General features: G+C 34.3%; 2 protein-coding genes across 3 annotated transcripts in view; one reads left to right on the forward strand and one right to left on the reverse strand.

Moving 5' to 3' along the window:
* LOC138701604 (venom serine carboxypeptidase-like) overlaps positions 1-17,583 on the forward strand; it is a 34,535-nt gene that overhangs the window by 3,537 nt on the left and 13,415 nt on the right. The window contains exon 2 of the mRNA XM_069828668.1: positions 7,679-7,862. Coding sequence (XP_069684769.1) covers positions 7,679-7,862 — 184 coding nt within the window. The remainder of the gene's footprint in view (positions 1-7,678; positions 7,863-17,583) is intronic.
* LOC138701588 (uncharacterized) lies at positions 322-5,677 on the reverse strand. 2 transcript variants are annotated; one of them, XM_069828641.1, is made up of 6 exons: positions 4,998-5,677; positions 3,886-4,042; positions 3,534-3,785; positions 3,146-3,268; positions 2,662-2,869; positions 322-2,304 (listed from the first exon to the last, which is right to left on the reverse strand). In XM_069828641.1, the coding sequence occupies exons 1-3, from the start codon at positions 5,127-5,129 to the stop codon at positions 3,742-3,744; spliced, it is 333 nt and encodes a 110-aa protein (XP_069684742.1). In that variant the 5' UTR covers positions 5,130-5,677; the 3' UTR covers positions 322-2,304; positions 2,662-2,869; positions 3,146-3,268; positions 3,534-3,741. The 2 variants fall into 2 exon arrangements, with proteins under 2 accessions (XP_069684742.1, XP_069684734.1); XM_069828633.1 differs by having other exon boundaries at positions 3,146-3,271.

The raw sequence follows: 17,583 nt of genomic DNA on the forward strand, positions 1-17,583 counted from the left end.
TAACTAACTTTCATCTTATTGAGTTGACTTTAGAGAATTGCATTCAACAAATGGACAGATTTTAAATTTTAGTCAAGATATTAAAGATATTTTAAACAGAAAACAAAACACCTTAACAATTTTAATTTATTTTCAAGGATCATATGGCTCTGTAGATATAAATCACTTAAGAAATTGCAAACTTAGGGTGTCCATGATAAAGTGTTACACTGGGCATGTGACTTGATTATTTGATTCATTGTCACAAATATGTAAATAGAGACAGATTCATCTGGGCTTCCCACATTGTTGTTTTCAGGAATACATTTTCCAATATTAATGTCGATGGTCTAACTAAAGAAATAGATCTTATGATAATCTCATCATTTGCAGATAATATGGTTCTCTAGAACAAAAAATCACAGTCCACAAATATTAATAAACTGAGCCAAAATCCCAACAGACTTTTTGACTCTACTTGGAGAACTCAAACTTGCTCAATTAAGGGAAACTTTACTAATAAAACACAATCCCAAGTTATTTCAAAATGAATAGTATATAAGTTAACTTTAACAGATGATGTTAAGAAATGTGATACTTCTCCAGACATTTTAAAAATCATTAGAAACGATAAATGATCTGGTCAGTGAGTGACTACATACAGTATTTTTTTATAGATGGATCCTGTTTACCAAGTCATAGATGTAGTGGTGTTGTAGTACAATACCAGTATATTCCCTTTTACAGGGAATTATATTCAAACACTTGTTTGCCCCATTTTAACCGTGACAACGCTTTTTTAGTTTTTTAAACATTCTGGTTATTCTATTGTGTTTGTGTTTAGTGAAAGATTTTAGATAAGGGCGCAAATAGCCATAGTAGCTGACGCGCCCTTTTTAAACGCCACTAACTAACTAACTAACTAACTAACTAACTAACTAACTAACTAACTAACTAACTAACTAACTAACTAACTAACTAACTAACTAACTAACTAACTAACTAACTAACTAACTAACTAACTAACTAACTTCAAACACTGACTAATTTTGATAGTGAAAATTTAGATACACTTTTAAGCTTACAAAATCTCCAGTATCGACTTCATAAATCTGAGAAGGCTGTCATACTATCAGATTCAAAATCAGATATTCTTGCTGCAGTATTGGACGTAACAGCATGAAATCTCAATATTTTACAGTGTTTTAATATTTTAAGTAAAATGGTCGAATTACATCGACGACTGGTACTTCCGTGGATCCATGAACTTTATGGAGTGGGAGGTAATGAGGTAGCTGAAAGGTAGCAAAATTACTGTAAGGTTATCTATACCTGCATCTTACTACACTGTTAAAAGAATAACAAGATCAGAACATGACAATGTGGTAACAAAAATCGGAATGATTCTAAAGCAAATGAAAAAATTGCAATAGGCCATCCGGCATCCACTCCACGATGGAGGAAAATCCTCAGAAGAAACCAACTAATCAGACCAAATGGGGGATCCAAACTACCCTCGAGTGCAGCTCTGAATTTGCAGGCCAACGAGTCTACCGACTAAGCTACATTGGTGGCTCCACTAAAAATATGAAGTACATGGCACTCAGATTATTAAATTGACAAACCTAAACAATTATTCATCAGTTAAGCTATAAAATATAATACATAGCAAGCAAGTTAATTCAATTTAAAAGTATAAACAATTCAATCAGTTGAAATATACAGAAATTGATAATAAATATCATGCAAATTACTTCACATTACAAGCATAAACAATTCATCACTTGTGGTATACAGCCTACTATTTAATTTACAGCACATACAATTCATCAGTTAAGCTATAGGCCTACAGTCTACTATTCAATTTACAGCATATATAATTCATCAATTAAGCGAAACAAAAATATAGTACAATACATAGTAAAAATAATACACCTAATTTAATAACTGAACTTCTATGAAAATCTACAGTGGCAGTACTCATATTATCACAGGCCATGATTGCCTCAAATATTTACAAAGAACTGATATTTCAGAACCTCCCCATGCCATTTTGAAATCTCAATGAAGATATGGATCATTGTCTTGACTGTTTAACTTTACACAGCTTTCAATCATCTGGTTAAATATTGGAGTGCAAGATAACAAATGACATCAACTGCTGAACACTTGGTATCAATCAACCAACAACTTCATTACATTAAAGGGGGAAAAAAACTGAAAGAATTAATTGTATATAGACACAACACATAAGACAAGGCCGCTTCAGAACAGTAATTGGCAAGGCTCTGTTGTTTTAGGATTCTTATGTAGATTCAATTTCACCTGAAAGAAAAAAGTAGCATCTATAAGTATGCCTAATCATGAGAAATAAGAGAAACGGTTGCAATAGTAGTAGTAGTAGTAGTAGTAGTAGTAGTAGTAGTAGTAGTAGTAGTAGTAGTAGTAGTAGTAATAGTAGTAGTAATGATACTAATGATAATAATGATGATGATGATAATAATAATAATAATAATAATAATAATAATAATAATAATAATAATAATAATAATAATAATAATAATAATAATAATGACTGTAAAGTATGGAAATTAATATTGCAATGTAATATCAAAAGGTGATTTCACACTATCAACTCTTATCATTTAGTACAACAAATCTATTATATTCAGTTGCAATCACCAGTAGCTGTTCTTTCCTCCATTTTGTTGTTGGCTGATTTTTCACAAGTCTGCTATGATATGCAGCACTATCCATGACAATAACGCATTGCCCTAATGTTCTCAGGTCAACAACTGTGTTTGCACCCACTTCTCAACTACAGGGCTATTCATAGCACTATGGTAGTCCTGACTTTTCTTTCAATTGCATGAAAAAATTAAATCAGCACCTGCAATAAAAATTATACCTGGGCATATAATTACGTCACATGAATTCACAGCATTTAAATAAAGAAAATAAAACATAACATAACATAACATAACATAACATAACATAACATAACATAACATAACATAACATAACATGACATGACATGACATGAGATCCTCTTTGGTGAAAGGCTTTCCCACGTTTTTATTTAGTCACCAATTTTTATATTTTTGTACCCTGATTTAAAAAATTACTCTTGCCAAATTTATGTAAAATATAAATCAATATAACTTACCGAGTATAAATCCACCTTTCGTTCCGGCATCTAATCTTCCACCCTCATTTGTTGGTCTACGAATAACACCATTCATGTCACTGGAAACTTCACCTGGTTTATTTCATGAATAAATGGGTGATCCTACTTAAAAAAACAGAGAGAGAAAAGCAATTCACATTGACACTCTAAGAGACACAAAAATTTTAAAGACAGGAAAACCGTTCAAGAATTTTATAACTAGCCTCTAGTTATAATATGAAACTATTAATTGCAAAACATGTTGTTCCCACCTGAATTCATTACTAGTAGCCTATATTAATTGCAATTTCATATTCCACATAAGTGTTAACCTATTTGTTAGTAAAAAATTCAATCACTCAATGTTTCACAATACATTGAAATTTACCATTCATAAAAATCCAAGTCTCATCCAAGAATACTACGGGTTTAGGGTTCTCACGCTCCACATTTCTTATTTATTCTCTTAAAAACGAATAACATCACTTTCTCGTACATGTGTATAAGGATCCCCTTTGCTCCATAGAAATTTCATCTCTTTCAAAATTTTTTTCACCGATGATAAGGATACTCTAAATAAATATGTTTCATAATCATCATTCATATGTTCCAGAACTTTTGCTGCTGTTAGTACTTCCCCCTGTAACAGTAAATGAAAATTATGCCATATTTTTATACATATGACTAATATCAGAATTACATTGCATAAATCAACACAATAATTCCTGTAACTTCCCTACCTTTATGTAACTTGTCATAAATAAATCTTGCAATTGCATCTTTCGTAAAATCATCAGCATCAGTCACTGGATGTTTACGTAGTCTATGTTTTCCTGGTGTCACAAGTGGGGTCCCCTTCTGTGAATTTATCACTTTCGTGGCTGTAGTAAAACCAAGCTGTAATAACAAACAATAACATAACACTTCTAAAAATTGTTATATCATAAAATTCATGCATGATACAAACATTTACAGCTATATGAATAGAAAATGATCAACATGTTAGGTTGGATCTACGATAGGTTTAAGTAGGCTAATATTTAGGTAATTCTCCAGAAAAGCATAGGCATAATTTTATTTTGTTTAATTGATTTCTGTGATATTTACATAGTGATGAACACGTGGTTTTAGTGCACAGCCACAAAGACTTTCAGCACAAAAATCCTTTGACACTTACCTGTATATTCTAATGCATTGTTGTAGTCCCTCCCTCAAAAGTGTTACTAATTACCAATATAACATGCGAGAGGTCCAGGACGAAGAGAAATGGTTAGTTTCCCAGTAGTGCGTCCTCGTCCTCTCGAGTGTTATATCTTAACAAGTACGTTGGGTGGGGTAGCTTTTCTGAAGAAACACCATATTTAATATTACTTAGACCAGTCATGAATAAATTATTCAGCCAGAGTCAACGTTCCTATGCTTTATAGAGTATGTTATATAGTTATTATATAAAATTGAATTATTTTTAAGCACCATAACAGGCCAACATTCATGTAATATTTGCTGCAATATCAAGTTAATAATTACAATATGACTTGTATTTTCTTCGGCCGATGTGGCATGTAAATTGTGATCTGAACGGTTAATTTAATACCAAAAGAGAAAACTGGAAATTTACTTTCGTGCTGTTTGATTACTTGTTCGTCTAATTTGTAAATGTATTTAAGCTATCACCTACTGCAGTATTACAGTATCTTAAATGTATTTAGTTTGGCAATATGAAAATCACTGACTTGATTAAACATGTAGGCCTAACCTAAAAATTTGTTTTGTTTGACCACAATCATGAAATTATTAGTGCAAACTCCTAAAACTGAATACCACTTTGAAATGTATGCTTAAGAATACTTACTCCTAATAATTGTCCTATTCTGGTTGTAATTGCTGTCTCCGTTAGCATAATTCCTTCTTCATTATCTTCTTTCTTCAACTCATTATACACGTGAACTACAGATTTCTGAAGCGTACTCTGAATGCCACACATTTTCTTCCTTGGAGGAGTCACTGCAACACTATTTCATTTTTTTGACATAGTAATAAAAATCTAAACACGAAAGAAATTCATTAAAATTTGAAATAATATTTCTATCCATTACCATCGTGCATTATCACGCCCAAGTATATTATATTCATTCGTACTTATCTGACTATTCTTGAATTATAACCACAACGCAACACATAAAATAACTATTATGTATTAATATTAATTAATTATTAATAAGTTCGAATTTCACTATCTTCCAGTAACCGGCTGAGAAATCTAGTACAATTTTAATTTCATGGAACTCCACTTCACTTCACTTCCGGGTTAACGACACTTCTGCCTACTTAAAAGGCTACTGTGTCATAATTTCAATATAAAATAGCTCCTAGTTTAATATCGTAGTGCTTAATACTATTGAAAATATTTAAATACTTAAAAATTCCTAACAGTATTGTTAAAAGTATAATAAATTGAAAATAATATAATGTAGTATTGCTTTAATCTAATGTAGTATTGTTCCCCATCCGCACTTCACCGAAACGGACAAGGGAATGCATGGAACTCCAGTACCGGCAAATATTGTCGATATTTGCCTCAGCTGCCAACATACCGGTTACAAAATCACTACCATTTATAGTATTTGTCAGTATCGAAATTCGAAACGAAGTTGGCAAAAGAAAATTCAACCTTCAAACTAGAAAATCACCATAATCCACTAGCATTTGTAGTAATGGGGGAAAAATGGTTAGGTTTCACCCTTAGGGTATCAAGTTACCTGGTCTTCCCTATAGATCGATAACTTCAGTAAGAACGTAAAACACAAATATCAGAAAGTAGTGAATAAAAGAAACAGGCTAATGCCATTATAAATGAACTTTGGGAGGTATTCTGCCAGCATTTTCAAAACAGATAATAATAATAATAATCAGATAATTTGAATTTTTTTATCCTATAATATGCATGTTTTCAATATTAAGTAAAGGATCTGCAAATAGTTGTACATTATTCATGCCTGAAATTAACAAATAACGTTTATTTTAGGTACGATACTGTCCACTTGTTGAAAAACATAAAAAAGGAATTGGATAAATACAAAAGATTCATTATCAGTGCAGAAGGCAGAAGCATAAAAAAAACTGAAAACACTGGAATAAAACTTACAAAGTTAGCAGATAGATTTAGTAATTGCCATTACTGTATGCCTAATATATTATTTAAGCTTATTAGTTTTTTTTAGAATAGTGTAGATTAACACTGGTATTACTCTAATTAACGATACAAACTTACGCCTATTCATTTTGTGTCTCTATGGCAACGGAATGCTGCTAGTAGTAATCAGACTGATCGGCATGCGATGGGTTGACGCAGCTAGGACTCGTGACGTCACACTTTTCGTGAAAAAAAAGGAGGAAGCCTTCCCGCCTGTAAGAGAGAACGCCGTGGTACAGGGTACAGCGCCGAATGTTACCCAACATCCTGGCCATGTTCGAGGGATACATTTTCGTAGGTTGCAACGAAATGAATGAAATTTTCTTTGCGGAAGGAGAGTACTATGAAGATCGCAAAAAAGTTGTGTAGAAAGGCAAAACAAAGATAATGAAAGGGAGGACCCTCGAGTGTGGATTATTTTTGGTCAGTAAACACTGGATTTTGGAACTCGAAAAGATTTCGACAGACAATAAAGGGTGTAGGCCTACATAAAAGAATACAGTGATTTTAAAGGTTTTTAATGATACTTTAACTATGACAATAACTGAACTCATGTTAAATGAAAGAGTAACATCTCCAGTTTACATTATAAGTTCATAAGTGTTCAATATGAGCCCCCACACTTTAATCAACATATCTGGAGTGAAGGCAGCAACAGCTTCTCGAATCTTGTCTCTCAACTCGAGCAGATTAGCAGGCAATTGAGGCACGTAGACTTGGTCCATTACAAAACCCCAAAAGAAAAAAATCGCATGGGGTGAAATCAGGTGATCTTGGAGGCCACTGGAGATAAACCCTGCCATCGGGTGCACGGCGACCAATCCAGCGGTCAGTGACAATATCATTCAACCAATTTCGTACAAGGTGATGCCAATGCGGAGGTGTGCCATCTTGTTACCAAATAGAGTTATTTGGTTCATCCTGCAGTTGAGGAAAGAGCCATACCTAGGTATAATAAGTAATTCGTTGCCAACTGGTTATACCATAGATGGATGTTGTTGGCATTTGTGGAATTACGATTAAACTGCCTACGAAACTCATGTTGCCCTGTTATAACCGATTTACAACTCTCAAACTTCAAAACATAAAATGCTTTCTGTTGAGGTGTCGCCATCTTTGTTATTATCGCTTCCAAGAAAACAAACAAAGGAAAGCTATTTGCGCATGCATACAACTAAAATTGTCTTCCTTCCTCTTTCATTTGAGCCTACAAACAGATTTCTACGTCTCATCTGAGTGATAATATAACGACTATAAACTGCTATATTCTTGTAAGTACACGGTATATAAGAAATAAAAATGATGATAATAACGTGGAAATGTATTTCGGCATGTTTCAGAACAACTACGAAAACGCTCCTGTTATCCTGTGGTTGGAAGGAGGCCCTGGAATGTCCGATTTGTTCACGCTCTTCGACCAGTTTGGTCCCTACTACATAGAGGACGATTTGTCGCTGAGGGAAAATCCATACTCATGGCACAAAAACTACTCTGTCATATTCGTCGACAATCCCGTTGGTACAGGTATGACATGTTTGCATCTATGCTTACTTGTAGAGTAAGATTCATCATTAGATGAATACCTGGAGTGTCGGTTTTTCGCAACATAGACTGACTCAAAACGAAATTTGTGGTAGATAAGGATCCTGTTTCCGACAGGCTTTCTAAGAGTAACCCAATTTCTTCTCTGTAAATCAAAATGTAAACTTTGGTGCTTAAATACAGTGTTAGGCCCGGTATTATAAACACGGTTAATCTGAAGATTACGTTAAACCAAAGTTTAACCGAATCGAGAGTTTAATTCAATGCGCCGAATTACAGAGTATTGTACTTCCAAACACACTGCAACCAGACTAAACCATGCATGACCATCTGCGACAGAACTCCATACACAATCAGCTGACTAATGAACTATAATATTAGTGTGCATATTGTATAAGTTGTGTAGAATGTTTATGAAACAGAAGTCTGTCAAATAATAACATTATTTTTATGAGTTTAGTATTGTTACATAATATTAATAGTGTGTTTATAAAACAGACCCCAATATTTCATGGTAAATCTTACCAGGATACTGCCTGCCACACACAAAGTGCAATGCGCAATAGGCTTGCAGTAGATATATGGACACATTCGAAATCTTTCATAGTTACCAGAGGAAAAATAGCGCAGTGTTACTATATAATAACCGATGCAGAGGTTCTACAGAATGTTTTCAAAAATAAAAAGGAAATCGTTTACCTTTTCAAATAATATGAAAATTCAAACCATAAAATACACATATTTTTGCACTTTTATGTTGTATTCGAGTTTCAACTTTTCGGAACAAGGTTAGGGACTGTAAAGCCTAATTCTGAAGATTAGAACTGTTTATTTCAAAAGCTTGAATCTGTTTCAAAACTTATGTTTATTTATATTTCAAAGTGGTGCACTCTATTTCGAAAAGTTCTTGGCCACCGTGGTCGTTCAGTAATATTGTTCACTTCCTCACCATCGGTCATAAGTTTTCGAAAAACATCTGCAATGTCCATGTGTATAGCGGAAGCCGCCATCTTGCACTGTTGAGCCTTGAACTGCAGTTTAAACGGCAGAAGACCGAAGATCAAGTTAAACTCAAGTCAACTCAAGATTAACTGGTAGTTGAGGTTTATTATATGAAGCAGAATGAAAATCTTGAGTTTAAACTGAACGTAAGGTTTAAACGGCGTTTGTAATACCTGCCCTTAGTGACAGATTTTCGTAGGAAACGTATGTTTCACCCGCCAAAATGTTATAATCCTGCTGAAACAATCACATGGTTCACCGTGGCGTAAGTAGAAGTCGGTGAAGTGGTCTACAGTTTCATAGTGCTTATTTTAATTGCGAGAGGGTTGCATCGAAGTCCTTTTGCACTGTGATCTTAACGACCATCGTGAATATGACCCATTGAGATGACGGTACGATATTAATAAACATGGGTGGACAGAAGAATTTAAAGCCCTAGAAATAATATTGAGATACGTCAGGCCTTCTCTAGAAGCCGTGATTTCATTATAATTTTTAACAATAGGTTCTCTCTACTAATTAAAGCAAATTTAAAATAGGATAATAACAAGCGGCTACAAATAAAGGAAACTTGCAATACAACATGCTATTACAGAATTATATTTAGAGTACCGGTATTAAAAAAAAGCAGAAATGCTGACTCACGTCATGAAGAAGGAGAGTATAGGATACTCACAATACCACCTAGCTTTGAAGATCTAACCACTTCAATTCATTTTGATTTTAATGATCAGCTAAGCCAATTACTACTCTTACTTATATCAGTATTTTGGGTAATCAATCTTTATGGCTTAACAAAATGTACAAAAAACAAGTTACATATTACTGTGTATATATGTATATATATATATAATTGCTACTTTGCGCTATATTTTACAGAATGTTTACTTTAAACCTCATTACCCAACTCTGACTTACACCACTTTTGCTCTGAACGGCTCATATGATAATTGGGTCTATGACGTCATCAAACAGTACTGCCCGGTCCATATAATCTTGTTCTACTTTTTTTTTACATTTTCACAAAGAGGACGCCAATCGAGTTCAGTCATACTGTTAAATTTCTGCTCACATAGTTCTCTTTCTGAATTTAATTTACAATCTATGGTTCTGGAGGCAACCCATCCCTTCACTATCGACCAAATGAAGGGTTCAGAACCATAGTGGGCGAAGCGCCATTTACTAAAACCGTAGAAAATAAGGGTTAAAGTGAAGTTATCACCATAATTCAATGGACACATATAGCAAATAATATAAAGTATATACATTCAAACTAAATGATTTGTCAGTCTTCATTAAACTATGGTATTCACTTAACTTTAACCCTTGCTTTCTCCATTTTTAATAAATGGTGCTTCAAATGTTCTCGATCGGGCTTAATTCCGGGTGATAAGGGGGGAAGTCTAAGTGGGATATGCCTGGCACTTTCAAGAATTTCCGTAACAATAGGTCTAATTGCAACTTATAAATACTTAAACTAACTGTGTATACACAATTGAAATGTTATATTACATACACACACGCACTCTAGCTCTATATAGACGATTTAAATAACTCCAATTAATCTATATACAGGGTGATTCAGACCATCCGTAACAGTCTTTTATTTTGGTAACTAGTGCATTAAAATTTTCCGAGACAAAAATATTTATAACTGAACCACATGTGAACTTTCACTTGAGCTTGATTTCATCAATCAACCCTAACAGGAAGTAGGGTCAGTGGCATATTACTTTAAAAATTCAAACCGGAGTCGGGTCAAATATGGTACCATTTGATAGAGCTCTTCAAAACAAACAAATTTCATAGGAAACGTTTTTATCAATTCCTAGTCTTTCAATGAGAAAACGTACAGAGAGACAGTGTTATCAATAGTTATTGAGAAATGTTACACGACGAAAATGTAAACAAAACAATTAATGTTGACATGTTACTGAAAGGCTGGACAATTCCATTAATTTTTTTTTATAAATTTTCAAACTATCTGCCCTTCTGAGCAGCACACACCTGTACTCTTCTTCTATCACTGCCAGTGACTCTTAATACTTCGGCGTGTCAAGTGACTGGCAGAGTAGGAATTAATAATAACGTTTCCTATGAAAGTTGTTTGTTTTGAAAAGCTCTATCAAATGGTACCCTGTTTGACCCGACTCTCATTTGAAATTTTAAAATGATACGCCACTGACCCTACTTCCTATTAGAGCTGATTGATGAAATCAAGTTCTAGTGAAAGTTCACATGTGGTCTAGTTATAAATATTTTTATCTCGAAAATTTTAATGCACTAGTTTCCGAAATAAATGACTTACGGATGATCCGAATAACCCATTGCCTTGTCGTACGTTTTCTCATTGAAAGAGTAGGGATAAATAAAAACGTTTTCTATGAAAGTTGCTTGTTTTGAAGAGCTCTATCAAATGGTACCTTATTTGACCCCGACTCCCATTTGAAATTTTAAAGTGATGCGCCACTGACCCCACTTCCTGTTAGAGCTGATTGATAAAATCAAGCTCAAGTGAAAGTTTACATGTGGTTTAGTTATAAATATTTTTGTCTCGAAAATTTTCATGCACTAGTTTCCGAAATAAATTACTGTTACGGGTGGTCTGAATACCCTGTATATAAAAAATACAGCAGAGCCTCGTTAATTCGAACTAATTGGTACAAAGACTTATTCGGATTACAAGATTTTCGGATTAACCGAAATATTTCCTGTAATGCAATGCAATTAGCAACAAATAAACTTATAAATATAATAAAGGAATATAATTTGAAGATACCATCAAGCAAAACCAAAACTATGGCCTTCATAGATAAATACCATTTAAGAGCTAAAATAGTCATAGCAGGCGAAATAATCGAACAAGTCTTTCAATTACCTAGGGTGCAGTGTATCATACTGCCAGAAAAACGATATGACTTATAAAGTGAATACGTTCCAAGAAATGTGTGGCAGTATGGCAGTATAAGAAGGATCTTAGGACGTAAAACTTTGAAGTCCACACAACTTAAATTTTATATAAAGTTATGTCAGTCCCTATGCTCACATACGTCAGCGAGAACTGGACTTTGGATAAATCAGACAGAAGGAAATAGAGGCTGCAGAGATGAGATTTTTGAGATCGGTTGCGGGGTTTACTCTCTTAAGATCATAAAAGATATGAAGACATATGCGCTGAAGTTAAGATTTTAACCTCAATGATAAATTATTACAATGTAAAGAAGACTGGAAAGAACATAATATTGAACGTATGCCTGAAAACAGGTTCTCAAAATTACTTTTGAACTATACCCCAGGTGGACAACGGAGTATAGGTAGACCTTATAATACAGTAGATGGGAAGATCAATTTCTCTGAGAAGGAACGGATCAAATGGCCGAAACCTTAATGATGATGATTATGATTATTATTATTATTATTATTATTATTATTATTATTATTATTACTGTTCTTACCACTACTAGGAAATAATTACACGCTTAGAAAACTTTCTGCCATGTCAGATTTTGAATTTTCGTGTACCCACTTTTATTTGGAAGTCTTCACACATTTTATAGTGGTGCTATCTGTTCCTAAGAAATGAGATATGAGTAATAAAAGCCCGTGTACAAAATTAAATTTTATGTATTAGTAAAATTAAAGGATGTTACGCAAGCAGTAACTGTCCTACATGACACTATTGGGTTCATTTTCGAAAGCGAAGAAGCAGTACTTAAGATATTTCCAACTAAGAGGCCATCGTTCTTGATAATTTTACATAGGTTCAGAGTAATACACAGTGACTGTTGTTAGATCACTGACATCCACTTACTACTGTTCTTATTTTTTAGGATTCAGTTTTACAAATAATGACACAGGCTATGCTGAAGACGAGACACAAGTTGGAACCGAACTGCACACAATGCTTATCCAGTTCTTCAGACCCTGCCGTTCTATATTGCAGGAGAATCATAAGGAGGTGAGTCATTATGACGCAATGAAGATACGATTATATAAGTGAGAAGCATGTAAGCCAACTGATGTGGAACAAAACATCCTGGGTTTCGTATTCATGTCCGGCGAATGTTGTTGTGAGTTTAAGCCTTCTCACAGAAAATGGGTACGTTTTTATTTTTCACTAATGTTCTGTGTTGTTTGAAGTCGAGTTCTACAGCATTGTGATCATATTGCGAGGTACGTTACTCGCAGCGGTTCCCAACCGGTGTGTCGCGAAATTTTGGAGTTGAAAAATAAATTTTATGCCATCTAGGAAGTCTCTTTACAAAGCATTTTTTATATACAACGAAGTCTCTGATATCGTATAATTATTTGAGATAGACTTTACCAATGAAACGTGAACACGTGCAACAATGCTGAGTTTAATTTTCCTGCCTAGCGATAATTCAAATGAAAGTGAACACTTCCAACAATAAGTAATGAAAATTCAATTAGACCGTCTCTGCTTATCTGTATTACAATTATAATTTATTGATGTCTTATATTAACGTAAATTAATTAATTGTAATACAGATAAGCAGAGACGGTCTAATTGAATTTTCATTACTTATTAGGCAGCTTATCGGAACAATCAATACAAGATGAAACTTCCAACAATGCTTATGTTATGCCCATTTCTGACACCAATTTTTGTTATACTATATGTGACACTAGTATTTATCATACCATATCTGACACCAAAATTTATTGTTGAACTCTATCATATCTGACACCAGTATTTTGTCGTGCCACTTGCCACGACAAGGGCGGATGGCTTATCTTTGAGATATTCGCGAGTTATAACCTACTATCAAGATAACACAAACGAATCAGACACTGCGTTATACTTCTTAACTCTCTAATATGATTTATAAACTGTATTTGCTCATGGATAGGAGGGATTTCTACTTAGAATGTGATCTCAGGCTTTCGAAAGAATCACAAGTGTAGAAATTCACTAATACCGGTACTAAGTTTATTAATAAGATATCAATTTACTACAGATAGAATATTGAGATTGAACGATGTAGAACGTATGAAAATTTCTGTTAATTTTAAAGTACCAAAATGAACTAGTTAAATGTAAAGTCTAAAGATTGAACTGATGATTTTACTTACAGTAGATAGTAGGGCGAACCCTGGTGCTGTTCAAAGATGATGTCATTTTCTGGATTTCTTCCTGGACGTCGGGAAGTTACGTCCGCTACTGCATGACCGCTGTCTTGACCAATAACTAATGACCGCCGTTTTGGACGTTTCATGTCCATTTATAAATTCTCGAACCGCGTCCTTTGTGACGTAACAGAGTGACGCTATTTTACCCGCGAATCTTCTAAGAATACGGTATTGCATTCACTAAACACCACGCTTCTGGTTCTTAACCATTATTTCATATCGGCGTTTCCGGTCGTCACTTAGAAAAATACAGATTTAAGGAACTCTCACGACTATATCTCTGTTTTTGCTTTACCCAATAGAAATTCCGAGTTCTGAATGATTCGCCAATTAAAATGTCTCGCGAGAGACGCTGCATAATATATGTATCTTTCGTTATATGTCAGCTGTTGCTAAGAATGTCTTTTTGTTAAAATGCAAGCGTACGCATTTCTGCCTTGTTCAAGGACTGGACCTTGCTTCTTTGCTGAGTTAGCTAAGCTGTACTCTGTAATCTGTCGAAACAGGAAGCGATCTCTGTCGTATGTCAAAGGCATGTCTTCAAGTGAATATTTTAATAAGTACGATTTCATTACTTTAAAATAAAGTGAAAATATATTGCTTATGGTCATACATAAGAAAGTTATGATTCTTATCATAATCCTTGGGCACAACACTTAGTAAATCGTTTACTCTTCCCTCTTACTAACAAACAGAGTTTAGAATCGTTAGAACATATTGGTCAGTTTCAGTATATAGGCCCTACGTCTGAGAGGGTGCTAGTGCGATTATTTTATGAAAAGTGCTTTATTTACGTTTTTATGGACAAATTTTTAATTCAAAAAACACAATCTGAATTAAGTTCTGGGTAGATGCCAGCAGTGCTATTGTAATTCAAATAATGTGAGTGAAAGTTCCCTTCAGGTTTGGAAAAAACGTACTGCATTTCGTAAATATTATGGTGATGAATAATAAAATTGCAATATGGTTTTACGTGGCGTGGAAATGAATATAAACAAAATCTCGAGTGTCTTATATGCGGAAATGTTTTGTCAAATCAATCGATGGTGCCGAATAAACTAAAAATACATTTAGAATTGCCGTTTTCAACGTTATACTTGTGTGAATCCGCATTTTCTACCATGAAAATAGTGAAATATGAACAAAGCAACAGACTGCTGCATTTTGAAGATGATTTACGTATTGGCCTGTCAATCATGTGACCACGTATAGAGAAACTCTTGCAACCTACCAAGCGCAGACTTCACATTAAAATAGGTGAGTTTCTAAAAAGATAATAAAAATATTTTATCGGACATACAGCATAGACAGGTTGAGATTTTTGACACATACCTTTGTTTTTTTTCTAATGCCACTCATTTTTTATATTGCGTGTTAACATCGGTCTATTTACAAACTGGATGTCTGACACTACATAGAAATTGTTATTAGTGCTCTTTTCTGACGGAACGTTCTGGAACGGCATTCAGGCACCATTTTGTTACATTTTTCATCATGGAAAGAAATATGTGTGAATATTTTAAATATTTTTCTTTGAATTCCACTTAGATCTCGAAAGTCTTAGTTGGACGAAAAGGAGGTTAAAAACGACAAAATTCCCGTGCAGTAACAGTAATCATCTCCCCGTCCGCTATAAAATATTCTACACAGAATTCCATCACCTTTTTCTTCAGAAGAAAAGCACTAGTTATTATGATGATGATGATGATGATGATTATTATTGTTATTAATAAAAACAAATAAGTGTGTCGCGATATCGTGGGCGTTCAATAAAGGTTGGGAACCACTGCGTTTCTGTACCTTCGCCACAAATTCATTATTGGGAATGACAATCACGAAACATATTTAACTGTTAAACGTAATCAAGAAGTTACATAAGAAGAGCGATGTCCATATTAAATGTGACTATGATTTTGAGGAGGAAAAGAAGATCATAGGCCTAATGATGGTAGCTACAAAGGAAGCGATTATTAAAATGAAGGAAATTATAGTTAAAATAAAGATAATTAATGAAGAACATGGTTCTTTCATTCGTTCAGTGTGTTCTGTCCAAGATCTTTCACTGAAAACCCAGCATTCTCCAGTCTTTCCTATTTTATGCCTTCCTCTTAGTCTCCTCTTAATGTACCGAAGTACGTATACAAGGTGGAAGGTAACCTTTTACAATCTTCTGGGAAATGATATCTCGAATTATAACAAAGAAGAAAGTCTAATAATATTTTGTTCCCAGAAGAGCAGTTTTCGAAAAAAAATTGCCTTTTGCAACTTGAAATTATGATTAAGTTTTTCATGAAACTGCTCAAAATTGGATTTTATCTCATGTAGGATGATAGAGTAAGCTATGTATGGCCATGTATTTGCATGGAAAATAACACAAATTTCGAGTAAATCGCGTTAATAGTCGTGTACACATTGCATGGGAACAGGGCTGTGACACGCTGGCAATATTGTTTCTTACGTACGCAAACCATGTGGCCGAGCCAGGTGTACGGAGCGGATGATACGCTTACATTCACTTCCTCATTCAGTTGCTCGCTTATACCGTGACAAATAACTGGATCAGGAGTGTGAAAGTTGTAGACACGCAACTGGTGAACACTTTGAACAATATCTTTGAAAGACACTGTAGAGAATGGTGTACAAAATTTAACAGTGTACCTCACATTAATGTGTATCATTTTTATTTAGTTTAAAAGTTGTTTATTTCTTCTAAACATTGTATTGTAATTGATTGGAGTGACATAAACTGTGTGATCCTCAATGTAAAATCATATTGTATTTAAAGGATTAATTTTGTTTTGTGCATCATTTTTCATTCTACTGTATTATTTATGAAACTGCCTTAAAATGTAACGGAAACTACGTGTTAGTGTTGAAACGATACAATAATGAACGTTTCATCATAGATAATGAATAACATAGTTCATGTAATTAACACGTTACAATTACATAAATTTCGATTTGACTGCATTCTCAACAGATGTTTTCGTTTACAAAACGGTATGTGTATACATCCTCCCAAAACCCCTGCCAAGTAGATGATTGGAGCGGCATTCAGTAGGCTATGCTGGGGTGCAATGATCTCTCGAAGTAAACACTGCTACTGTCTACGACGTTGCAACATTGCAACATTCGTTTTCTCGAAATATTACAAAAACTATTGGTCGTATGAAAAAATATTATTTGACACAACGTTCCCAAATGACATGATCTGTTATGTGTGTGAAGGATTGTAAAAGGTTACCTTCCACTCTGTATATTTCCGTACAGAATTCTGCATTACCATATGATGAAGGATGGGTGGAGCGGAAAAAAATTCTCTCTGGCACCGGGACTCGGACCCGGGTTTTCAGCTCTACGTGCTGACGCTTTATCCACTAAGCCACACCGGATTCCAGTTCCGATGCCGGATTGAATCCTCTCAATTTAAGTTCCACCTCTTAGTTTCCCCTTCAGTGGCCAACCCACATGCACTGCGTCATAGATGTGTGACAGTGGCACAATGCCCAACACAATATGTGCAGAGGTGCACTCATTACGAGTGACTAAG

The sequence above is a fragment of the Periplaneta americana genome, chromosome 1 (genome assembly GCF_040183065.1).
Source record: "Periplaneta americana isolate PAMFEO1 chromosome 1, P.americana_PAMFEO1_priV1, whole genome shotgun sequence".
Taxonomy (NCBI): domain Eukaryota; kingdom Metazoa; phylum Arthropoda; class Insecta; order Blattodea; family Blattidae; genus Periplaneta; species Periplaneta americana.